The 26916-nt window shown below is 44.2% G+C and overlaps 1 protein-coding gene across 1 annotated transcript in view; it reads left to right on the forward strand.

Moving 5' to 3' along the window:
* Window positions 1-10433: 10433 nt before the first annotated feature.
* EPG5 (ectopic P-granules 5 autophagy tethering factor) overlaps window positions 10434-26916 on the forward strand; it is a 90327-nt gene continuing 73844 nt past the window's right edge. Inside the window, exons 1-13 of the mRNA XM_068108534.2 lie at window positions 10434-10462; window positions 10680-10784; window positions 11885-12490; window positions 13246-13509; window positions 13667-13907; window positions 14265-14401; window positions 15165-15272; window positions 15885-15958; window positions 16058-16169; window positions 16810-16918; window positions 19442-19598; window positions 19839-20000; window positions 23825-23979. Coding sequence (XP_067964635.2) covers window positions 10719-10784; window positions 11885-12490; window positions 13246-13509; window positions 13667-13907; window positions 14265-14401; window positions 15165-15272; window positions 15885-15958; window positions 16058-16169; window positions 16810-16918; window positions 19442-19598; window positions 19839-20000; window positions 23825-23979 — 2191 coding nt within the window. The 5' untranslated portion in view covers window positions 10434-10462; window positions 10680-10718. The remainder of the gene's footprint in view (window positions 10463-10679; window positions 10785-11884; window positions 12491-13245; window positions 13510-13666; window positions 13908-14264; window positions 14402-15164; window positions 15273-15884; window positions 15959-16057; window positions 16170-16809; window positions 16919-19441; window positions 19599-19838; window positions 20001-23824; window positions 23980-26916) is intronic.

Below are 26916 nucleotides of genomic sequence, written 5' to 3' on the forward strand. Positions count from 1 at the left end.
GTAAAAATATCGCCCTCCTTCCTCCAGTTGTGTATAAAGGTCAAAAGGGCGTCCCGTAATTAGGTCATAAACAATCACGTTAGCCAATCATAGATTCCCTGCTTGTTGGTAGTTTATTTCCTTATTCTATGTAGGTTAAGGCTGTGTCTTCCATTAATTGACACTCCATTGCACCGAATTCAAATAGATAGATCCCCTTTCACTCCCATTCCCAAAGCCTTTCCTGCCAACTGCATTCGCCGCAGCTGCTGGGCGGTTTTCACCGCGACTCCATTAGCCACGAGGTGGGCTTGGAGAAAAAGGGGGAGGAACCGCCGAATCCAGGGCGTGCCCGCCCATCGTCATCAAGGGTGGAGCCAGAGAGCCCGTGCCGACCAATCAGGGCCGAGGCGAGCTCACCGATGGGCGTGTTCTGGAGGCCGGCGGCTTGATCGCCCGCGGCGTTATAAAAAGCGCGCGCGGAAGCCTTTGACAGAAGTGCCAAGAAAGGTTGCGTTAAAAAGAGAAGTCCAAGGAGGTTCCAAGGAGGTTCCAAGAAAGAGAGGAGTCCAAGTCCAAGGTGGTTGCGTTTAAGAAAGGAGTCCTGAGAAAGCACCCGACGTCCCCACGGCAGCACGGAGAGCGAACCATTGCGTTCTAAGAATTCCACCAGAGGAAAAGGAGAGACCGAAGCAGCTTTGGAGAGCGCCCGGTGCACCGGAGGAGCTTCGCCGCGCAGTTTGGAACTGCGGCGGTTTTGGCGATCGCAGCTCGAATATTGACGGCGGCTGTCCGCTTCCAGCCCGACCGATCCCCGCTGAACCTTCCTCTCCCGCCAAGCCATCCACCTCCAGCGATCCGTTCCTGCCTTCATTCCCCATTCGTGTGAGTTTGCTCGTAGTCTGTTTCGTGTGTCTTGTCCTGGGTATTAATTAAGACTGCATAGATAAGCTAGAATATTCACTGTGTCCTTCTGGTCCGTCCCTCTTTCTGTCTTTATTTTATTATCTTTCCTCCTCCTTGGTTTCTTTTGATTGTCAATAGTAAATAAATAATAGTAGTATTTCCAACCCTTTGCCTTTGTCTTCCTCTTCTTCCCATCCATGTCATCTTTGTCTTTTCCCCATTGAAAACCTGTGGCACGATTTGGCCCACGTTTAAGGAATCGGATCTTAGTCATTGTTAATAGTTCGGGCCGCGGTCACCATCCGCTCGGCAAATCAACACCTTATCCGTGGTCCGCAACAGTATTTATGTACATATCTTTTTGACTAAACAAGGTAGAAACTTGGATGAAATGTGCTTTTGTAGGTTTTCATATATGGGAAATCCAATGCCATATTCACTTTTGAAATAAAATGTGAATAAATTGCTTGAACCTCATATTTATTTCTAAAATAGTCATTTTTAACGTTGAATAATTCGTCGACCAGATAAGCTCCACAAGCAGGTTGATCCTAGGTGTCCATGAATAATTTACTTACTTTGCAGTTTTTTTTTCAGATATGTCCAATATGCTGTAATGGAATATTTGATGTTTTCCTGTGGTATCCATGGAAATATCCACGCATGGCTGGCGGACTTCCTCTCTAGTCGTAGTCAATGTGTGGCTCTGAATGGGTTTCTCTCATCTCCTCTTCCTGTTCAGGCTGGAGTTCCCCAAGGCAGTGTTCTGGGCCCTGTGCTTTTTCTGGTCTTCATCAATGATCTCTCTGACTCTCTTGAAAATTATCTCTATCTCTTTGCTGATGACTCCACTCTCTGCCACTCCATTCCTCATCCCTCAGATCGGCAGTCTGCAGCCTCCTCACTCTCTGCAGACCTGGACAAAATCACAGACTGGGCAAACAAGTGGAACATGTCTTTCAATCCTGACAAATCTCACACTCCGACAATGTCTCTCCGAAAAGACCAACTGGACAACCCTCCCATCCACTTTCTGAATAATCCTCTCCAAGAAGTCCTGTCACTCAAGCTTTTGGGTCTCACTATCTGCCATGATCTTTCCTGGGAAAACCACATTTCAAATCTGGCCTCCAAAGCCAGTCGCCGACTGGGCATCCTCCGTCGTGTGAAGTCCTTCCTTGGCACACCTGAGATCCTCACCACATACAAGGCTTTCATCCGTAGCTCAATGGAATACTGCTCTCCCCTCTGGGCTGGTGCTCCTGCCTCACACTTAGCTCGTCTTCACGCTGTTGAAACCAAAGCGATCAGAATCATTGGAATCTCCCGTGATGAAGCTACCTCCGAGGGCCTTTCACTTACTCACCCGCAGGTAGGTAGGTGGTCTTTCTGTCTTCTACCGACTCTTCTCCGGCCTTACTCCTCCAGCTCTCTCTGGGCTCTGTCCCCCAAATATTCCTACAGGTCGCACAAGATCTGCCTGCAACCCTCTTATGGTTAAACTGCCAAAATCAAGACTCTCTGCTCACCTTCACTCCTTCATTCCTCTTTTCTCCCGCCTCTGGAACAAACTCCATCACTCTCTTCAATCCCACTCCACCCTCCAGGTCTTTAAAACTGCTGTTCACCACCATCTCTTATCTTCCCCCATCCAAAACCTTGATCTTTTCTACCCCCGCTAATTTCACCCCAAATCCACTTTTTTGATATACCAACTTCTTTAGTCCTTGGTGTCCTTGTGTTTATAATTCTCCCCCCCCCCCCCTTCCCACACCGCCTCCCCCCAAGCCCTCTCCCTCCCACACATTCCCGATGTCCCTGCTCTCAAATGTTGTGTTTATGTGCTTCCCCTTCTCTCCCCATCTTGTCTACCGCTCCCCTTTTTATATACTTTGTTTGTTTGTCTGTTTGATTTGTTTGTGTGATAAATGTTAGCTCTTTCACAAGACTCGATTATGTATCCAAAAAAAACAAAAAAACATCTTTGTATGTCATTGTAATTACTAACGATGGTATAATCAACTCTTTTTTATTGCAGGTCTGAATTGATCTACCGGTGACTGAAAACATGGCTGAAGGCACAGACCGTACTCGAAAAAGACCAGTGTCACTGGAGCCACAGTTATGCCTCATATGCCAGAAAGACAAGAAGCATAAGCTCATGACACTCAGCAGTGATGGTCTCCAGCCAGTTGATTATATTAGGCAACTCCGGTCGGAATTACATCATGACAATTTCTGAGATGGAACCGATCGACTTACTGAAATACTTCGAGCGGACTCACCTCAACCGTTCCCATGGCATAAGGACTGCCGATCTAGTTACATGAGTAAATTTAGAGTTTTTTTTTTTTGGGGGATACTGAATCGAGGCTCGTGAAAGAGCTGACATTTATTTCACAAACAAATCAACCAGACAAACAAAAATATATAAAAAGAGGGAGCGGAAGACAAGAGAAGGGGAAGCACACAAACACTTGAGGGCACACAACATTTAAGAGCAGGGAGATGTGTGGGAGCGAGAGGGCTTGGGGGGAGGGGGGTGTCAGAAGTATCAAACACAAGGACACCAAGGACTTCCAGGCCAGAAGTTGGTATTTCAAAAAAGTGGAATTGGGGTGAAATTAGTGGGGATAGAAAAGATCAATGTTTTGGATGGTGGAAGATAAGAGATGGTGGTGAACAGCTGTTTTAAAGACCTGGAGGGTGGAGTGGGATTGAAGAGAGTGATGGAGTTTGTTCCAGAGGCAGGAGAAAAGAGGAATGAAGGAGTGAAGGTGAGCAGAGAGTCTTGATTTTGGCAGTTTAACCATAAGAGGGTTGCAGGCAGATCTTGTGCGACCTGTAGGAATATTTGCTGGACGGAGCCCAGAGAGAGCTGGGGGGCAAGGCCAGAGAGGAGTCGGTAGAAGACGGAAAGACCACCAACCTGCCTGCGGTGAGTGAGTGAGAGGCCCTTGGAGTTAGCTTCATCGTGGGAGATTCCAATGATTCTGAATGCTTTGGTTTCAACAGCGTGAAGACGAGCTAGGTGTGAGGCAGGTGCACCAGCCCAGAGGGGAAAGCAGTATTCCATTGAGCTGCGGATGAAAGCCTTGTATGTGGTGAGGAGCTCAGGTGTGCCAAGGAAGGACTTCGCACGACGGAGGATGCCCAGTCGGCGACTGGCTTTGGAGGCCAGATTTGAAATGTGGTTTTCCCAGGAAAGATCATGGCAGATAGTGAGACCCAAAAGCTTGAGTGACAGAACTTGTTGGAGAGGATTATTCAGAAAGTGGATGGGAGGGTTGTCCAGTCGGTCTTTTCGGAGAGACATCGTAAGAGTGTGAGATTTGTCAGGATTGAAAGACATGTTCCACTTGTATGCCCAGTCTGTGATTTTGTCCAAGTCTGCAGAGAGTGAGGAGGCTGCAGACTGCCGATCTGAGGGATGAAGAATGGAGCGACAGAGAGTAGAGTCATCAGCAAAGAGATAGAGAGGATTTTCAAGAGAGTCAGAGAGATCATTGATGAAGACCAGAAAAAGCACAGGGCCCAGAACACTGCCTTGGGGAACTCCAGCCTGAACAGGAAGAGGAGATGAGAGAAACCCATTCAGGGCCACACGTTGACTACGACTAGAGAGGAAGTCCGCCAGCCATGCATGGAGATTTCCATGGATACCAAAAGAGGAGAGTTTGGTGAGCAGAGTGGGGTGCCAGACCGTATCGAAGGCACGTGATATGTCAAGGGAGACAGCTCTAATTTCCTGTTTGGCATTGAGGACCTCCATCCATTGTTGAGAAAGCAGAAGCAGCATGTCCAGAGTAGAGTGACCAGGTCTGAAACCAAACTGATGATCAGAGATCAAGCCATTGGAGAAGAGGAAAGATTTCATATCTGAAGCAATGATGGATTCCATGACTTTGCTGATAATTGGGAGAAGGCTGATTGGTCTGTAGTTGCTGGGATCTGTTTTTGCACCTTTTTTGTGCAAAGCGGTGATGTTGGCAGATTTCCAAGCAGATGGCAGATGACCTTGAGCAAAAGAGAGGGTGAAGAGAACAGAGAGAGGGAGTGAAAGAGCGGAAGAACAGGATTTTAGGACCCGTGGGCTGATGCCATCAGGGTCCAGTTGCAGAATCAGAGTCGAGGGTTGACAGAAACTTTTCCACCTTGTCAGGAAGAAAGGACACCGAGTCCAGGAGCAGCTGGGTACGACTGGGTACTGTGGGTACAGAGAGGGATGGGTTTGGGACACAAGATTTAGAGGCAAACACAGAGTTGAGGCATTCAGCTTTTTCACGTGCGGAATCAGCCGTGTGGCCGTTTGAGGTGAGGGAGGGGATGGAGGGGGAACAAACACCAGAAACAGATTTGACCAGATGCCACCAGGATTTGGAAGAGGGAGACAGATAAGAGAGTTCTGTCCTGAGAACGGAGAGATATTGTTTCCTGGCTCTCCTGAGGGTGGACACACACTTGTTGAAAGATTAAGGAAGTTGAAAGATTAAGGAAGTTGAAAGATTAGTTGAAGATTTGAAAGAGTTGAAAGATTAAGGAAGGCTGGATTGAAAGAAATGAATGACCAAAGCACGTCTGCATCCACACCAAATGCCCATCTGCAAAATGTTAGTCTACAGAGCAAAACACCTCAGATAGATTGGAAGCAGTGTATCTCTTGTCAACAAGATGAGAAAGAAGCACTTCATCTCATACAATAAATGAAAGTCAGCAGCAGAATATTGGAAGCAGCGAAGTATGACCAATTCTTAAGAGTTCGGCTAGCTTGTGTAAATGATCTTACAGCTGCAGATGGAAAATATCACACGAGTTGCATCGTCAAGTTCGAGCGTAGGGCAAAACGCCTGGCAAATACGTCACTCCAGAGCACGGAGATGACGTTAGCGTGGCTTTGCCAAGAACTTGAACAATCAGCAGAGCAAGCTGATATCCTGGATCTAGTAAATGTGTGGGACAGGTACTGCACAATAGCTGGTGATGCTCAGATAGATATACCATCTTCATTTCTGAGTCGGAGGAACACTTGCAAGGACAAATTAGCTGACCGTCTTGAGGGCATATACAAAGTCTCCACGCTGTTGAAACCAAAGTGGTTTTGGAAGTATAAACACAAGGACACCAAGGACTTGTACTGCATGATCAGCCTCGAAATGAACCTCATTCTGTATTGGTTCCATCCAAATTCGGGCATATTCCAGTATCAGCAACGGTGAAAGACGACACCACTGATATTAATAGACTGATTCCTTCATTCAAACATGAGGATCAGGATATGTTCCTGAGCATGGTCCATGTGGCATTGCAGATCCATTGTGACATGTCACATCCCAAACCAAAAGGGATAGACATCAGCGAAGACAGAGCAATAGACAGCATACCCGACAGCCTGTACATGTTCCTCAACTTGTTACTAGTAGGTGGTCAGCGTCTACTGGAGGATGATGAACTGGACGATGATAAGAACGAAGCCAGATGGTGGCTTAGAATCATCAGCCTTGCTCAGGATCTTATGTACACAGCCAATGGAGACAAGTTCCTCACTCCGAAGCACATGGGAATGGCCAGTACCCTTCACCAAGCTACATGTTCGAAAGAGTTGTTGAACATGTTTCACCAGGCAGGTCATGTCAGGAGTTAACGTGAGGTAATCAAACTTGACACTGCACTGGCTAAGGAGGCATTAGAGACCATGGATGACGATGATGCTGTTGTTCCCCCAAATCTAGTAAAGGGTCGCTTTGTCCATTTCTCGACGGACAACGTCGACATTAATGAGTACACTCTGGACGGAAAAGGAACATTCCATGCCACTCAAGTGGCTGCCTGGCAACGCGGTCCACCTGAAGGTGATCTCCTCAATGGAATTGACATTTCCAAGACAGGGACATTCCACATCCCCGAGGCGATGACTGACATCATACCTGCACCAAACAGAGGAATCACGTAGCGTCCATTCAGCGGTGTGATCGCATCTGATTGTTTCACACAGTCACCTGAAGAATGTCCCTCAGCACAGAATGTGCACGCAACTGACATGGCCTTCATCTTGTCCCGGTCATCTCACAAACCAATGCCTTCCTGGACATTGTACAACCAAAAGGCGAGCACAGTCAACCCGGAGAAAACTACAGTAGGGTACCTACCTATCATACAGGCTCCTGCATCTGAACTCGATACGTTGAACACAGTCGTCAAGCGAGTGCTCCATGTAGCCAAATCGATGGAACAGCAGCATGTCGTTCTGACGGTGGACGAGGCACTTTATCCTAAGCTGCTGGAACTGAAGTGGTCGGTAGAATAGTACAAGGACGTGCAAGAGTACATGGAATGCATCGAGGCGTGCAACTGCAGGAAACTTGGCAACAAGTGCCGGAACACTCATGACGACCGGAAATAAGTTCATGTGGACACATCTACCTGGACACACAATGGACTGTCTATAACGCTTTGACAGCAGATATGATCAACTCATGCAATTCATGCACAATTAAGTAAAAATTCTTGCCATTGCTGTCATGTTACAAATAAATAAATTGCTTGTCTTTGCTAAGCTGTTGTTGGTTTACGTCAAAGCGCATCAGTGTTATTTGAGGTACCTTACTTTGCTTCGCCAAAATGGGAATTGCATCCCTAATATGTTTCCTGCCAACATTTAAATCATATGTAGTGTGCCTCTGGGCTTAAATGGGCGGTCTGTGTTCCTGGTGGGGAGGGAGAGGGATGGGGCTTGTGGAGCTTATCTGGTCGACGAATTATTCAACGTTAAAAATGACTATTTTAGAAATAAATATGAGTTTCAAGCAGTTTTTTCACATTTTATTTCAAAACTGAATATGGCATTGGATTCCCCATATATGAAAACCTACAACAGCACATTTCATTCAAGTTTCTACCTTGTTTAGTCAAAAAGATATGTAGGCCTACATAAATACATTTCAGCCCGGCGATGGCGGCCATCTTGGATTCCTCGATTTTGAGGCATTATCGGCCATTTTTGAGCTGGGCACACAGCAGATTTGAGTTCAGCACCCCCTCAATTCCCCTAAAAACTTCGTGTGCCCTAAATTAACACGATTTGCCTTCGGGGTTAAGATTTTTTGAAAATTGACCCAGTCAATTGTAAGGGAACTATTATTATTATCACTATTAACATTATAAGTTCATACAAACGTATCAAGCACACAATCTGTCAACCATTGAATTATTAATGGTTCTTTGCCATTAGGTACCAATAATTATTTTTTGAAACCCGGAGATGGGCGTAACGCCGCGCTTTACTGGTGACCCTCGATGTTGGATCTGCCGTAGCGATCCTTCCGAACACGACGCCATGGCAATGGCGATTAAACTTCCCGAATTTTGGGAGGCCCAGGCCGAGGTCTGGTTCGTTCAAGCCGAAGCCCAGTTTCAGCTTCGGCGCCTCACCAACGACGACCTGCGCTACTGCCATGTCGTCGCCTCCCTCGGGCCCGGCACGGCCGCTCGAGTTGTGTCCGTCCTTCGCCACCCACCGGACGGCCACAAGTACGAGACACTCAAGCGGCTACTCCTAGCCACGTTCGGCCTCACGGACGACGCACGTGCCGACCGCCTCCTGGATCTCCCCGAGCTCGGTGAGACGCGCCCGTCGGTCCGAATGGACCATATGCTGTCCCTGTTGGGCGACGACAGGCCGGAACGCCGGTTTGACCACGTCCACGTGGACCTGGTGGGACCTCTGCCCCCCTCGCGGGGTTTCACCTACGTCCTCACCATGGTGGCCCGCACCACCCGGTGGCCGGAGGCCGTGCCCTTGGCGTCGACAACGGCGGCCGATGTCGCGCAGGCTTTCATCGCCACCTGGGTCGCCCGGTTCGGCGCCCCCTCAGACATCTCATCCGACCGCGGCCCCCAGTTCACCTCGGAGCTCTGGGGGGCGGTTGCGCAGGGGCTCGGGGTCCGGCTGCACCGAACCACGGCCTACCACCCCCAGGCTAACGGCCTGTGTGAGCGATTTCACCGCTCATTGAAGGCCGCGTTCCGGGCCACCCTCCGCGACGGCGGCTGGGTCGACAGGCTCCCCTGGGTCCTGCTGGGCCTCCGGACGGCGCCCAAGGAGGACCTGTGCGCATCCGCGGCGGAGTTGGTCTTCGGGCAACCGCTGCGGGTGCCGGGCGAGTTCCTCCCCGACTCCACGGCACCATGGTCCGCGGCACAGCAGCGCTCCGCTCTGCAAGAGACCGCCCAGAGGTTCGCCCCGGTGCCAACGGCATGCCACGGGCACCCACCGACGCACGTCGCCCCGGAGCTTCGCACGGCGGAGTACGTCTTCGTCCGCCACGATGCCCATCGGACACCACTGCGGCCCCCGTACGACGGGCCTTTCCGCGTGCTGGAGACCGGGGCGAAGCACTTCACCCTGGACATCGGCGGTACTCCTGACCGCGTTTCGGTAGACCGCCTCAAGCCGGCCCACCTCGATGTGGACCATCCACCGCCAGTGGCCCGACCCCCACGTCGGGGCCGCCCTCCTGCGGGCGGACCCCCGGCACCGCCCAGCCCCGCCGCCACGGCGCCCCCCGGTCCTGCACCCATCCCAGGGGCAGCCAGGGGCATCCCACCTGGTATCCCTGCACCCCGGACGCCGCCGATCGCCAGGGGGCGCTTCGGCCGGGTCATTCGTCTGACCCGCAAACTGGCCCTCCAGGTGCGCGGGAATTCTGGGGGGGGCGCGTGTGGCGGACACAAAAGCCCACTGGCGTGGTGACATCATTCCACGCACCAAGTGGGCGGTGGCCACGCACCAGGGGTAGGCGTGGCCTCATGATATACACCGGGCGCCCAGCCCGGAACAGTACAGTGTTACAGTGCAGTCTTACAATAAAGACGTTTATATGTTACCGCTTGTCCGCTTCCTCCTTGCTCACAAGCAGCGCGCGTAACGCCGCGCTTTAGTGCTATAATAACTTGTATATGATTTACTCAAACAAATCTGAGCTTTTGTTGAGTTTTGTTATACACATGATTTTTCGGGTACTTCCTCTTCTGGTACACTGTTAAATACACCTCCTCATGGCATCCAACGGTACCTGGCTCGTGGTTATTACCTCACCTCGCTCGGTCCCGATCCAACTTAACACAGACGCGTGCGCCATCTTGCGGACACTGGATTTATTACGTCACACGTCACGAGCTCGTGCGTCACGCGCCGCGTCTTACGCAAGCGACGCGATACCATTGTATTTATTTATTAAATCGATATATATATATATATATCGTGTAGAAATTCTGTGTTGACGTCTTACAGTAAGAGTGAAGGAAAATCAAGGACCATATATGAAATATGCATAAATGCGTTCGTGATTATTTTTATAACGGAGTGTTAATTAGCTTTTTGTATAAAACAAGTAAATTGAAAAGCTTCATCGTACACAAACTGGAAATACCTAAAATAAACACAAAATGTTGATGTTCAAAGTAAACGAATGAGACGCCGAAGGAATGAATGAAAATGGTGTAAAGTAAACACGGAAGGAATTTTATAATCCCTGGCGCTCCGTCGATCGCCTCGTCAGAGCCGAGTTTAACATCTCCGGTAAATTCCTGCAATCGGACAGGTACAATACCTGGAAGCAGTGGGGGATATAGAGGGGTATCTGAGTGTTGGCGGTAATTGCGCAGAGGATTGGTGTGGGGTTAATGGACTCCTCGTGCGTTAAAGATCTTTAATGTGTGACGTAAAGACCATTAAACAACAACATCACGGAAGGAATGAATAATCGACTGGATTTATGGATGGTCCCGGTGTTTAGGTTTCGTTTTGCGTTCTGATCGGTGCTTGTGGTGGAGACATGGCTGAGGCGATGTTGCCGGCTCGGGCGAAACCCAAACGTCAACCTGGCACTGGCAGGACCAAGGTACGTCACCGGACTGGATGGATTTAGCTCGCCGGTACCTACCTCTGTGTCACCTTTGGCTCTTGGGGGTGCTCAGCTTTGACTTTGGCTGTTGGTATTAACACGCAATCATTACAATCATTTGTACAGTAGATTCGATTAAAAGCGCTCATTTATTATATCAAGAGATCATTTTAAATCAAAACGACCAAAGCAGGTGTAACTAGAACGACACTCAGGTAGACAGTAAACCTATATAATATATATCTATATCGTTTTGGCCTATCTTTCAATGGTGAAGAATCACTTAAAACATTCTCGGATCCAGATCTGGATCTTCAACAAAACCTAATCATTTCGTCCTTGTCACACACCCAACCTCTTCAACCTCTTCACCCCTAGACCTCAAAAATACTTGGTGGTTGAATTCAGTGACCAGATGTGCAAATCCTCTTCAAATTTCAAGTCGATCGGATGAAAATTGAGGATTTTAGAAATTTGGCCTATGTTGACCTTTTGGCTTATGTTGACCTAAAATATAATTGGTGATTGAATTCGGTGACCAGATTTGCAAATCCTCTTCAAATTTCAAGTCAATCGGATGAAAATTGAGGATTTTAGAAATTTGGCCTATGTTGACCTTTTGGCTTATGTTGACCTAAAATATAATTGGTGATTGAATTCGGTGACCAGATTTGCAAATCCTCTTCAAATTTCAAGTCAATTCTTGAAATCAAATTTCAACAAAGTTGGTGACCTTTGGTCTACGTTCACCTGTCTGTGTGTCTGTCTGTCTGTGTGTGTGGCTGTCTGTCTGTGTCCTTTATGTTTAGGCTATTCAAGCATTTTTCTAATGTTTTCCCCCATTTGAAACTCAATTGAGCCCTTGATTAATTTTCGCTCTTTATTCAAGCAAATTTAATGGTTCCATCAGGGTTATGAACCTGCTTTTATCATAACTGGAAAAAAAAAGTTGAATTACAATGATCTATAGTTTATACTCTTGGTTGTGTCGCCTCAAGTGAATTTGAAATGAGCCATCAGTTCTGAACTTATTTACCACTGTCTTTCCTTGACATGTTTTTTTTTTTTTCTACTTGTTCTTCCCAATGTATTTTCAGGAGAAAACTTCATCACAGGAGTGGCACAAAAATGAAACACCTGGAAAGAAAAGCACATTTGTTGTAGTCGTCAACCCAGATGACCAGGAGGAGAGGATCAGCAAAACTATCGGCGGAGGACCCTGCACCAAACAGGCCAAGGATTCCAGTGTTGCTATGGATGATGGCAGAGTTCGCACGGAGGAAGTGAATGACGATAATTGGCAGATGTGTTTCTCTACCCCACCTCATGAAAAAACTGAGAGTCACAAGTCTCAAGTCGCTGTTGAAAATGAGAAACAAATGGGAAAAGTGGGGAAATATGATGGGCCTTTACCTACGGAGATGCCCGCAATTTTTGATAAAATGTATCCATCGCTGTCAGACATTGAAACACCGACAGGATTCTCAAAGCAGCACAGTGAGTCCAAGAATGAGAACGTGTTCGCATCGTGCCAGGTGGACACGGCAGCAGTACTGTGTCTCGAGGAACAATATTCGACCATCGACCTCTTAAGGACTCGCAATGTTTCTGGTTTTAAGCAGAAACTTTACCCAAGTCTTGTTTCTCTGAAGGAAGGCTTGTCTGAGTTATCAATACAGCATCTTCAGGAGCAATCTGTCATGGTTTGTTGATTTGTTTGTATTTATATGTTTGTATTGTTTGGGGGTTTTTTTTGTTCTTATTTGAAATCTAGGTCTGTGGATGAGCATGGTGATGCAGGGTAGAAGACAACACACTGACAGTGGGACATCACCCCGACACGGTAGTTAAAAAAAACATATCCACTGCTCCAGCAGCCTATTCACAAATCCCGACCCAACCATATATAAACTGTCATCCTGGTGTTTTGCGGGCACATCAATGTGTGTGCCGTCCCTCGGATCGACCTAAAACATGGCATCCCATCCACCACCATTAGTTTGAGGACGTTAAAGATCCCATGTTCTTGGTGAAGAGTCGACAAGTTATTGCTGGCACCATAAATAAATTACAAATACCTGCTCTAACCTATAGGAGCTATACATATTTTGTATGCATCAATGGCACAGCTACACTCCCAGAAATTCACACCACCTGCAATCATGTGCTGCATACAAAAATAGGAAGAAGAAGCAGCACATTCGCAGGAATCAAAATTCTCGTTTCCTGAAAGAATGGTGTTTGGACCATTGATAGGATTGCTCGATTCTTTGCGAGCCTAATTTGACTTCTGATTGGAAGATTTTATGGGATTTGCTTCATCGAGCTCTCATTGTGCGATGCTATGGCTTTGTAAAAAAATCTTCATTAGAAGTGTTCTTGCCACCTGGCTTGGCGTTTGTTTTGTCCCAGGAAGTGAAAAGAGAGGAATGTAATCAACAACTTGTGTTTTCCTCAGGTTGACGTGGAGCAGGCCTTCACTCGAGAACGCCTGCGTGTGCTTTGGCCTTACCCTTGGTTGGCAAAGGTGGAGGTCCTTGAAGAACAACTCCTACTGTTTGCCCGGCAGGAGAGCCATGAGCTACAGGAACTGCTGGCGAACTACCTGCGCTGTCGCCGGCAGCTGGCACAAGCCCAGGCCCAGCTGAAGTGCATGGATAGTCAAAACCATACCCTTAAGGACCGGTTGTGGGTTTTTACCAATGAGCAGGTGGTTGGACAGGTTAGTATGAATTCCGGCTGTATATGTGATTGTTCAAGATAACTGGTTGTTCCATGTACAAGTATGGAAATCAATGAAGGTGCCACAAAGTATTACTGTGTAAATAATTTTTTAAGTTTAATTTGGAACTTCTTCCTTCCATCTCCTTCAATGAAAGGGATACTGTGCAAATGGAGCTCTTGTGAGAGGCGTGCATCACTACCAAAGCGTTGAAATGGACGAAAGTGTGTTTTCTGAACTTGGTAAGACATTCGAGGAGTGCTCGGAGCTAGTTCATCAAACGATGACCCTGCACGTGTACACGGCCTCACTCTCGCGCCTGCAGGTTGAATCGTATCTCTACAACATGCTCGAGAATATCCCAGCAATTTCTGCCATGTTTGGCACACATTCCAAAGGCAAGCTCTCTCTCTCTCTCTCTCTATCTCTCTCTATCTCTATCTCTATCTCTATCTCTATCTCTATCTCTATCTCTATCTCTATCTCTATCTCTATCTCTATCTCTCTCTATCTCCATCCATTGTTGATGATTACAATATTACTATAGAAACTCCTACCTTGTCATGTGGTACAATCATTGAGCTAGCCTCTGAGATTTCTGGGCTTGGGTTATATATCCTTAACAGAGTGGACTTAAACTACTACTATGGTGTAATGCACTGCCAACAGGGGGTAATGCACCAGGTAGGGGGATGTTAAACTAGGTGGATCCCCTCCGGAAGTGGGAAATAATGTTACTACTCGTGTCTGCACAGGCACGACCATTGCCGATTGCCTTCCTTCAGAGGTGTTGCAACTGAAGAAGTGCATCAGCGTGTTGTTCAGCTTTACCCGAAGACCCATTTCTGACCTACAGTTCACCAATGATATACAGGCCTGGCTCCATCACCTGGTGATCTGATTGTGCCTCTCTTCTCATTTTAAAGTTTATAAATTTGTCATTTCAGCTACAATACCGTAGACAATAATTAAGATGAATATCCCTACCTGCCAGTCCATGCATTTGTTCACCTTTATTCCATACATTATACACTGCATGATGTTGGGGCTCATTTGTCTATTTTGCTTGTTGCGTTTCACAATTAACTTGAAAGATGAGAAGCATAGAGCGATGGCTCGGTTGATTTAAAAAAAGGTGTGCTGATCATTTGGTCACATTAAAATTGGTGACTAATGAGTCCAGAATACCCTTGAATTAGCACACCAGCACAGTCATGTGTCTTCTGATGAGATACCCTGATAATTTCCACCGATGTGATGCCCTGCTCTGGCCTTTCAGAAGATACCGCATATGACCAACCATACAAGTTTCCCTCCTGTTTTTGGCACTTTAGGAGAGAAAAGGTCCCCATCGTATGCCGCAGGCTATAAAAATGCAGCTAATTCCAGCTGCTGTATAGTTCGTCCCTCTCAAAGCCTGTGAATGTAAAGTTTTTGGAACGATGGTAAACAAATGCGTGCTCTAGCTCATCAAGGAGTGCTGGATGCAACGATCACAACCTTTATTGTAATTGGAGTGGTACGTAAGTGCCTTTTGTCTTACTGAGGTAATCTTTTTTTAAGTCTTTTAAAGTTTGTTTTCGATCTTTAAAGATGTCCTCATACGTGTGGATGAAAGTTTCAACAATCGCATCGTCTGTGAAATTTTCTATTAGGTTGGCGTCCTGCATCGCATCCGCAATGCCAGTCACGAGGTGTTTTTGCTGTACCACTTGTTGCGTCTCCCAGCTGGCCTCGCAGCGTGGGCTGTGCCTTTTCTGCAGGTACATGGCATTCTCCCACTGGATTTACATTATCGACCTGATTATTATTGGTGCTGTTTTAATTTTTACCTTTTTTTTTTTAAGTAACATTATCCAAGAGACAAATACAGTTATATAAGTCCATGTTTGCTGGTCTATTCCCAAGAAGGAATTGGTGGATAATCTTGTATAGTGGTAGCAACACCACACCAAAACCAAATAAAGGCTACAGAGATGTTTATTTGGGGGGGGGGGGGGGGGGGTGATATGGTGTGTGTATATATATATATATATATATATATATATATATATATACAGTATATACATATACACACACACACACACACACACACAATGTAAACTGTGGAGGGCACATGCAATAAGCTGGGATGGGTTTTTTAATCTTCCTTTTTTTTTCTTTTTTTTTTCTTTTTTTTTTCTTTTTCATATTTATGGACACTTGATATGTTTAAAATGGCATTTTATTCATCGATGCGATAGTGTAACTTTTTTTTTTTTGTAGAATATCGTTAATTAATTAACTTATACCACCAACTTATCTTGATTTTATCACCTAATTGTTCCAGTCGTATCATTGATGGATGAACGGCCTCAGTTTTATTGTGTTATTAGATCCGAATGGATCGAGACTTTTCAAGCATCGATCACTTTATGGAACCACTGGCAATGTTTATGTCACCTGCAAGGTAAGTGTTGGTGATTGACCCTATTTTTTTTTTCTTGTTCAATTCAAGTTTTCTAGATTTTTTTTTTTTTAACGTGGGTGTTTTTGTTTCAATTACCAGAAATCGCATCGATTTCCTGTGCTTGATGAACACAGACACCAGCCGAAGCTCCAGCAACGAGGAAGCAGAACAGTCCGACAATTGGACACTCGTGGATGAAGCTGGGGAGGAAGTGGGTTGTTTGGTTATTTTTTGTGTTTGTTACCTCAACCGAAGATGGCCGGATTTTATGTCTTCACCCCTGTCTATCTGTGAGCAGGATATTTCAAAGTTATTAACGGATTTAGACAAAATTTGGGGGAGAGATTTGGTGTGTGATGAGGATGAATTGTTTGGATTTTGATGAAGACCCGGAACTGGATACGAGAATATTTTTAATTCTCAGTGATTCTTGGACATTGAGAGGTGGGTCCAAAAACGATATACAGTATAACATGAATGATACCTCAAAACATTTTTGACGGATTATAACAAAATTTGGTAGATGAGTTGGGTAGGCAACAAGAACAAGCCGATTCGATTTTGGTTCAGGTCTGGATGCAGATCCGGTCTATCGTGGCATACAGCGTGGCAGAGGTATGCACTCTACCAAGTGCTGTTCTCGTTTGCCGATGACCTATGTTGTTTCATTTGTTGATTTTTTTTTTTCTTTTTTTCAATTTAGTTATTATGTATGGTGTGAGATTGAATAAGGTCTTGAGGGATGTACAGTTTTTGATAGAGAAAGTGTCACTTATGCTGTTGCACATCAAATCTGGCACATAAACATTTTCCCTTGGATTAACAACTGGTCATGCTCATTCCACCTGCAGGATGAAAGCGATGAACAAAGCTGGCATTTGCTTGATGAGAACGACCTGCTCTGTTTGTACTCTCAGTTTCCCTTTCATAAGCTATTTCAACACTTGCTTGGAATCCAAGGTATGTTTTGTTGCTACATAATGGATGAAATCAACGGGACCTTGATCGAGGTATGTTGACCGCCATGGGAAGCAAGGAGAAGCTTACGTTTTGGGTGTTAACACTTCATCAAAGTAAAAGAGAGGTTAATTCCTGAAACGTCGTCATCTTGCTTCCCATGGTGGTTGGCATACCTCAATCAACATCCTGTTTATCATCCAGCGTTGTTACTTCTACCTGTCCACCATATGCAGATCGACACTAGTCTTCATCAGCAAGATTAGTTCTTCATGCTTTGTTACTATATATTATATTTTGTTACTATATATTATATTTTGTTACTATATATTATATTTTGTTACTATATATTGTATTTTGTTACTATATATTGTTGCGGATTCGGAGTAGGCACTCCCGTTACCAAGGGGGGTGGGGGGGGGGGGGTTAGTCCCCTTGTCTTCTAAGCTGGCCGTCTCCGATGCTGGAAATTATGACATCACTTCCGGTCGGTGGTAAGTAGGGTTGTAAGCCCAATTAGTCTTGTTACCTAAGTACTACCACCGGCCGTAAGCGAGGAGATAACTCCCACCCGGTCCGCAGCGTTAATGGATACGCCGAGCGAAGCGAGCTGCGACTCGGGCCGTTGGCAATAGACTAACCCGATTCCGAGCGATTGGCCAAATCGTGCCACCGGTACTAAATTGAGGAAATCACAAAAGCAATCGGATGAGAGGAAACCAAAGTAAAGGGAGAACAAATATTTATTAATTACGTACAAGAAAACCCGAAGAGGAAACGAAAGAAGGGCATATACAATAAGAAGAAGAAGCAGCAGACACAGGGCAATCTTATACACTCTTAATTATCACGCCCAGGACAATACAAACAGACTTACACGAAAGGGGAATAGCAGGAAGGAGGAGAATGTCCAGGCAGATGGCAGGGGAGGAAGGTCCGGGCAGATGGTTAAGGCGTTGAGGTCCGGCTCCAGGTTCACGCTCCATTCCGGTCCACGCTTTGGTTCGCGGCGAAACCCGGCAGGCAGTGCGGTTTGTATTGTCGCGGTAGCGGACAGACTCTCTCACCGTCTCTGCTCTCGTCTCTCCCTCCCACTCATCTCAAGGCACCGTTATATAGTGCCCCTTCAAAATCAAACCGCCCGCTTTTAGACACACCCACCGGTGAGCTCGCCTCGGCCCTGGTTGGTCGCGAGGGCTCACCGACTCCTCCCTTGGTGACACGTTGATGGGGCCACGCCTCACTCCGACAACACCTCCCCCTTTTTCTCCAGCGTGACCGCGTGGGTAATGGCGTTTGATGCAGCGAACGCTGCTGGGCGAGCAGAGGCGCGTAATACAATTTGGAGGGAGGCAAGCTGCAAAATGAATGGGATTTTGAAAAGGGGCCTAGGTTATTTGATTAATGCAACGCAAAGTCAAACTATTTGAAACAGAGCCTTGACTAAAACACATACTAATGAAATAACTGAAGAAGGTCCTATGGTGTCCTACGTGTTGCTTGTGGACTAACTATGGGTGCAACCTTTTTAAGTGAAGAGAATTATTTACAAGAATTATTATTTACAAGTGAAGGTTCTAAAAACCGTAACAATATTATATATAGTTACTATATGTTACTATATGTTACTATCAGACTCGGCAACGGTTGCTAGAGTGAGATGTGCATGGAAGAAGTTTCGGGAACTGAGTGGCGTGCTGATGATGAGGGGAGTGTCGTTGAAGCTGGAGGGAAAGGTGTATGCTGCATGTGTGAGAAGTGTTATGATTTATGGGAGCGAGACATGGGTAATGAACGTAGAGCAGCAACGAAGGCTGGAAAGGGTGGAAATGCGAATGGTTCGGTGGATGTGCGGAGTATCGTTGAGAGAGAGGAAGACAAATGATGAATTGCGAAAGATGATGGGAATAGAGCCTGTAATTGATGCTGTGAAGAGGAACAGGTTGAGATGGTTTGGTCATGTGTTGAGGAAGGATGAAAGTGACTGGTTGAGAAGAGTGATGGAAATGAATGTAGAAGGAACTAGAGGACGGGGAAGACCGAGAAAGACTTGGGTAAAGATGGTGGAAGAAGAAATGCGGGCAAGGGGGTTAACAAGGAGAGGTGCAGAAAATAGGGCAAAATGGAGAAGATTGTCATTGGGACCGCAAGGCTAACCCTCGCTCCAGCAGGGAAAATGGCCTTAAAATGCATGTTGTTGTGTTGTTGTTGTTACTATATATTATATTTTGTTACTATATATTAAATAACTTGCAATTTTGGAGAAAATTAGCAAAACACAACATGTCAATCATTATTTGCATTGAACAATGTCATATGCACAAAATAATTATTGTATGATATAGTGGCTGGAAATAATGTAGAGTCAGTTGTAGATAGTCACCATCTCCCCACTCTACTCATTATACCTTTATTGGCCCAACTCCTCTTCCTCCCCACTACTTTACTCCTCTACCAACCACCCTTCTGAGTGTTTGTTTTACATCATCTTGAAACCCTTGAAAGTTGTTTCAATGTGCCTCCCAGGCAGCGATCCATGCACCTTTCAACGGTCTTCAAATGCTGAAATTATGCTGCTCTTTGCCCAGAGTAACGCCATACTCGATGTGCTGGCCACTGGCTTGGAAACCTTTAACCGGGCACGCTACAGGCAGCTGGTGAAGCGAATAGGACGTACGATGAGGTGGGTCAAGAGCTTTTTCTTCATGCCTGCTTTACAGATGCTGAAACGCTCTGTAGTTTTGGATATTCGTGGTGTTATGTGAAGATTCTTCTTTAATATCGTACTGATTAGGAGGTATGAATTTGCTGTGGTATTAAATATCTTTGGAGGGATGTGTATGGATGAAAAGTATCCTGCGATGACGAGTGGTATACAAAACAATCTTCAAATCCTTGTTGCTGCTTGCGTTTCATGCCGCAGATTGATGGTCTCATGCGTTAGCGAGCGATGGCAGAACTTCTTGACGGTGTCGCACAATGCCGGATCAAGCGAGCTGCTTCGTCCTTACAGCCTCCAGAAACTGCAAACCGAATTTGATGAGCTGTTTGTGCGGACAACCTTCCTGGTGTTCAAAGCAAAGCGGTAATGATTGTATAGTCTTGTTTATCACTCGTGGTCCCATAAACTCAGTCAATCGTAGCCCTGGCATACTACATTTGCTCACCATTGAGTCGTCTAATCTGGGTTCCATTAGCTTTTAATCATATTTGACTAAAACAGCTGTTCTGATGCAGTGTCAACAGGGGCACTGCATCTCGGGGCATGCTTCCCTGCAGATAAGCAAGTAAAGCTGTCTTTAATTGGCATTTCTACAGTAGATATTAGCAAGTTTGCTGTCTTGAAAAGCACAGACCAGTGTTGCTGATACCCTTGCTAAATATGCTGCCTGATGTTTGTTGTGTAGTTACCACTACCTGTTGTACATGATACTGCAGAGTGTGTATATATATATATTACAGGCATGATAGGCCAATGGCCATTATTTGTGCTATCTATAATTGCCTGATTATCATGGAAGACACTATTTTCTAGTCATTTCGATTTATGGGAAGACACTATCCACAATGGTTTTGGCCTACAGACTAGATCGGGCATTGGTCGAAAAACGTCAGGAATGGTTTCGGAATGAAGCCTGGCCTTTGCTCGAGAATACCCATCAAACTCGAGTTTTGTTGTCGAGTTAAGTTGATCCGGAAAAGTTTGTAAAACATTAGGATGAAAGCTTGAATTGAAAAAAAAATAATTTGTGCTGAAACTTTACTTCAAACACGCGCTATGCAACAGCAAGGAGTCAAACTCATCGGCGCTTTCTCTTGTTTGTTTTTGAGAATCTTCAAAATAAAAATAAAATTTGTGCTCCGAAATAACCTCATAGAGTGGGTCCCGGTGTCCAGCCGTCCATTGCACATACGTCTGTTAACATTTGACTGAAACATCTTCTCGCAAACTACCTGACCGATTATGGACTAAATTTGGTACGATGTATCAGGACAGCAAGGTCTCATGGGGTTGTGCTCCCCATCTGGATGCGCCCCCTATGAAGGGGTTGAAAAGGGGAGTATTGCTCCAAATATTGGTATTTCATTCTAAAATCGTCTTCTCAGAAACAGCCAGACAGACCCAGACCAAACTCGCCACGAGGTATCACGACCATGCCCTAACCTTAAGTTGTGCTCCGCATGGCCATATATCCTTTGGAAAGGGGACATGGGCCCTCTTGCAGAATCCCTCATTTTCACGAAAACATCTTCTCCACAACCACAACTACCTGAGCGATTTATGGACCAAATTTGGTACAATGAATCAGGACAGTAAAATCTCATGGGGTCTCAGTAAAGTCTCCACAACCATCCAGATCCACATATTTAAAAGGGGGGGGGGGGGGGGGTTGCTGAAATGCATGTAATTAATTTTAAAATCTTCGTAGAAGCTGTGGGGAAATAACTGCAGTCCCCCATGGGGCTATTTATTCAAACAGCTGTGATTACCAATAACAGTGCATATCGCTATGTCCCAATAAAAAGTGATTGTATACTACATCGACGCTACTTCCTCATTGAACCTTGCCCCAGCCAACACACCAAAAAGTGGTGAAGAAAGTTCTGCTAAAACGTCACAACATTTTCAAAGGTCACTTGTGGCTCTCAGATACAGTAAGCATATTCACATTGTGGAGAGGTTGAACTTTTGTCCAACATGAATAATGCAGAATCGATGTTTTAATTTTATTAAAGATATTTGTCACATTATGCAGGAAAGATGGTTGACAGGATGCAGTTTTTGCTGGCTGCCTCACCTGTACTTGTGAATGTGAAGATATCTCATTGTATCTTTTGCAACTAAACTTTAAGGCTTGGTTATACGAGGGTGGTTCAAGGTTGAGGTGCGCTTTATTGAATATATGACGTGTAACAATAATAGTTCAGTGCTTACATTTTGTGCAATGGTATAATCTACCATGATCAATTTATACAGGTAGGGACATAAATGATCAAGGCATTATGGGTAAAACAAAGATAGCAGCCAACATAGTCACATGTGCTTTGAAACAGAGCTGTGCCATGAAGTTCCTTGTGAATTTAGGTGGCATATTCAAAAAATTACAAGCTCCAAAATTTCTGAGTAGAAGGGTATTGTGATGTTACCATGACATCAATACTTCACCATTGCTCAGCAAGGTGGATAAATTTTACTTAACATGCCATACTGTTATTTTAAAGGTTTGATTTGTATTCTTTTGATATTGTATAATTTGTATAATACTTGCATAATTTGTATTTACAAAGCTTTACTTGAATCATCCCAATGTATTCAATTTAATGACGTATGGACTGAACACATCCCTCACAAAATTTGTCCTCAACATTTCGTTTCGTTTTCTGTAATGTTTGAATCCCCCAGATTCTAATAATTCAGCATAAATTGAAACCTTAAAACAGAACATGAATATTATCATCCTTGAAGCAAATATAGTCATCAGTTTCTTTACATTTTGACACGGTGCAATATTTTAAAATCACAATGGAGTTATCTACTCGGTTCATGTTTTTGACGGTTGCATATTCAAGGGTTGGTGGTTCTCCATCCAACTTTGGAACACTTGCAGCCCCGACACACTCGTTCAGAATTTCAACCTCATTTGATGACCTCATTGCATGCTTTTGTTGCTTCTGGGAGAGACTTCCAGATGTTCTACCTGCAGTTGTCCTCGAGTGCCCACTTCCATTCATCCATCCATCCTTCTGGCATGGGAAACTTTAGCCGGGGTTCTTTACCGGTTGTCCAAATGCTATTCTATTCTATCTATTCATAGGCTATTCTCTTGATAGTCAGGTTCACTATGTTTTTTCGTTCAAAATCATGGTAGATTAGCAAACCTATACATTTTTGGAAACGTTATTACATGGAAAATCTGAAAATCAATGTTTACATTTGCCAATTCCGACCAATTCGATTCGACCAATTCGACCATTCGACCAATCGCTTCGATCGACCATTCGACCGATTCGATTCGATTCGATTCATCGAATTCGATTCGATCGACCATTCGACCAATTCGATTTGCCAATCAATTTGACCGACCTTTGCTTGTGTGGAACGGACTGTGAAAACGATGCGGACTATATTGTCGGATACGACACACAGGACGGTGATGACGAACTCTAAATGGCATATTCTGTAATCGTGTATGTTTGATGCCATTGACTGCCTGTGTATATTTTGTCATTGACTGCCTGTGTAGATGTGAAGTTATACTGACTGCATGTGTATATATGATTTTGCTGACTGCCTGTGTATGTTTGGTGATATGAATTATTGTGACACATTTTGATGTTATTAACTGCCTGTACAAAATGATAACATGTATTTGATTATGCAACTTATCGCGAATATAAAGACAGTATTTTGTTTGCAATTCAAAACCTTTGATTCGTGTCTTACCATTCCCCATAGCACTAATTTGATACTTTCATTGGATTCCTTGTCCCTGAAAATATAGGTTTAGTATATTTTAAAAAGTTTTTAGGGTAATTAGAGGCAGAAATAGAACAAAAGATGTATTTTACAGTGGCCATTTTGAAAATCCAAAATGGCCGCCATACAGGTATCTCTCCAAATGTAAACATTGATTTTTAGTTTCCTTATGCTATAACCTTTCCAAAAATGTATAGGTTTGCTAATCTACCATGATTGTGAATGAAATATAATTTATTGACATAGTGAACCTGACTATGATATCTTAATGGAGGCCATCCTAAAAGGACAATTGGTAGGTAATGAGATTATTGCTGCCAAAGATATGCAGAACACTGGAATATTCTGCCTTTAGACTTTCCTTGTGTAGGTACTGCACTTCAATGAGTATCTAAGTTGCTTCTTTGTTTGTTGGTCCTGTTCCACCACAGCTTAGGAATTTGGCAGTTCATGGTAGAGATGCCGTATTCCACACTGTCTCGTTCCACTGCTTGGCGTCTCCTCTACAGCATGCACCATGCCGAGAGCGATGAGCTAGATACCTGTACACGGCTCGACCTTGCCAAATGCAAGAAGGAACTACAAGGTCAGCAACTCATGGCAAATACATAGTGAAACTTTTTAAGACTTACTTTTGTAGTGAGGCCTGTTTGTTGGGGAGGCAGTTTATTAAGAGAGGTAAAACTAATAACATGTTGAGGTGTGACATTCCAAAGGTTTTCAGAATGAGATGTGCCACTCCTAGAAATGCCTTTTTTAAATTAATTCCACCACCAAAGGTGGATGGAGGTTATGTGTTCACCTGCCTGGTTGTTTGTCTGTTTGTCAATAGGACATCTCGTAAAGTTAGAGACTGATTCAGACAAAACTTGGTGGACTGGTTGGGTGTGTGACAAGAATGAATTGATTACATTTTGGTGAAGTTCTGGATCTGCACACGAAAAAATATTATATATTATATAAAGTGTGTGTGTGTGTGTGTGTGTGTGTGTGTGTGTGTGTGTGTGTGTGTGTGTGTGTGTGTGTGTGTGTGTGTGTGTGTGTGTGTGTGTGTGTGTGTGTGTGTGTGTGTGTGTGTATACACACACACACGTCACTATGCGACCTTCATATCATCAGTGGAGAACCGCCAGCAAGGTGTCCCATGCAGCTGCTGCTGCACCTTGCTGGGAGCGATGAGCACCGCCTGCCACACGGTAACGTTATCTCTGGTATCCACTCATCATATGGAGTCGACCTGGTTGCGGTTGGGAGTTACTACTAATGGTATCTGTAATCTGGTTCTCCAACCTAATGAGCGGACAACATGACGTCATCGCCATGCATGTCCGCATTGCCTGCAAAGCTCCAGAGGAACCATCTAGCAGTGCGTCATTACGGATTATAAATTCAGATACTGTCACAAGTGCATGCAAAACTCAGTTACCGACCTGGTTTCGCCCTTGTTGGGGCTTCATCAGGGCAATGCAGTGAGGCTTCCATACAGTTGTAACTCTGTGAACCTTTCGGTTTTTATATCAGTCACTATGCGACCTTCATATCATCAGTGGAGAACCACCAGCAAGGTGTCCCATACAGCTGCTGCTGCACCTTGCTGGGAGCGATAAGCACCGCCTGCCACACGGTAACGTTATCTCTGGTATCCACTCGTCATATGGAGTCGACCTGGTTGCGTTTGGGAGTTACTAATAATGGTATCTGTAATCTGGTTCTCCAACCTAATGAGCGGACAACATGACGTCATCGCCATGCCCTGATGAAGCCCCAACAAGGGCGAAATCAGGTCGGGTAACTGTGAGTTTTGCATGCACTTGACAATATCTGAATTTATAATCCGTAATGACGCACTGCTAGATGGTTCCTCTGGAGCTTTGCAGGCAATGCGGACATGCATGGCGATGACGTCATGTTGTCCACTCATTAGGTTGGAGAACCAGATTACAGATACCATTGTATGTATGTATATACAGTCATCCCTCGTTTATCGCAGGGGTTACGTTCCAGAACCCCCCGCGAACGGTGAAAATCCGCGAAGTAGAAACCATATATTAATTTTATTATTTTTATATATTTTAAGCCTTTAAAAACCCTCCCCATACTCTTATAAACCTTTCCCACGCTCTTATGAACCCTTTCTACACTCTTAAACACACTTTTGAGACCCATCCTTAGTCCTTACGTATTAGAAAAATATTTGTACGTGTATATATATAGCTGTACAGTACATTGATGCAAGTTCTTTTATAATTGCAATTAATTAACAAACAAACATACACATATGATCATGGAACTACACAAGTACAGTGCAACAAAGTATTTACATTGATGCAAATTGTGTTTTTGAAAGCAAAAGGCAATAATTGACAAAAGTGCCTTTAATCAAACCTGAGGCCTAAGCATAAAGAAGTCTTCATGAGCTATTCAAAATAGAGATGATGATTAATTTTGAAAATTAATAAGAAATGCATTAGCTTTCTCTTGCATATGCAGCAGCTTCCTGATGGTTAATTTGTAGGAAGCAGTGGGGGGTGGAGAGAAGGTGAGGGTGGTTATTCCTGATCTGATGCAGTGATGAAGCAGATATCTCATCTGTATCAAAAGGTAATGACCGAAAAATCCCATCCTCCACAACCTCGGTCATTCATGTTACTCAGCGACTTAATTTAATTGCAGCTTTAGACAACATCATCGAAATCGTCATCATGATCATGTGTCTCTAAGTTGTAAACATAAGTTATTGTAAATTAGAGGTTACCTAAAGGATGATGACTCTTAAAACCATATTGATCATTAAACTGCAGGACACAGTTTGGCATCAACCTTGCAAATTACTTAAAGTAGCGAAGAACCGTCCAAGAACCCTCCTTACGGATGGGTTAATTACCCCCAGAATCATGGACAAGTTAATTACCCCCAGAATACGGGACTTTGCAAAATGCGCGATTCTTTGTCTATTCATTTATAATGCGTATTTTATTTCGATTTACTGTAATATTCTTTTAATATAGGTTTTAATTAATGTGTTATATTTTTATTTTTATATTATTAATTTTTTAGGCTAGAAAATGCTTATTTTACCGCAAAAATTATTAAAATCTAAAAAATTAAAATACCTATAGGCCGCAGAATCCGCGATATAATGAAAAATCCGATATATAATTTTACATATACTAGCGAGAAAAACCCGCGATGTACCGAAGCCGCGAAAAGTGAAGCGCGATATAGCGAGGGATTACTGTATGTGTATATATATATATATATATATATATATATATATATATATTATATATATATATATATATATATATATATATATATATATATATATATATATATATATATATATATATATATATATATATATATATATATATATGTATATATGTATATATGTATATATATATATATATGTATATATATGTATGTATATATGTATATATGTATATATATATATATATGTATATATATGTATGTATATATGTATATATGTATATATATATATATATATATTATATATATATAT

Source organism: Myxine glutinosa, chromosome 2, assembly GCF_964187855.1.
Source record: "Myxine glutinosa chromosome 2, kmMyxGlut1.1, whole genome shotgun sequence".
Taxonomy (NCBI): Eukaryota; Metazoa; Chordata; class Myxini; order Myxiniformes; family Myxinidae; genus Myxine; species Myxine glutinosa.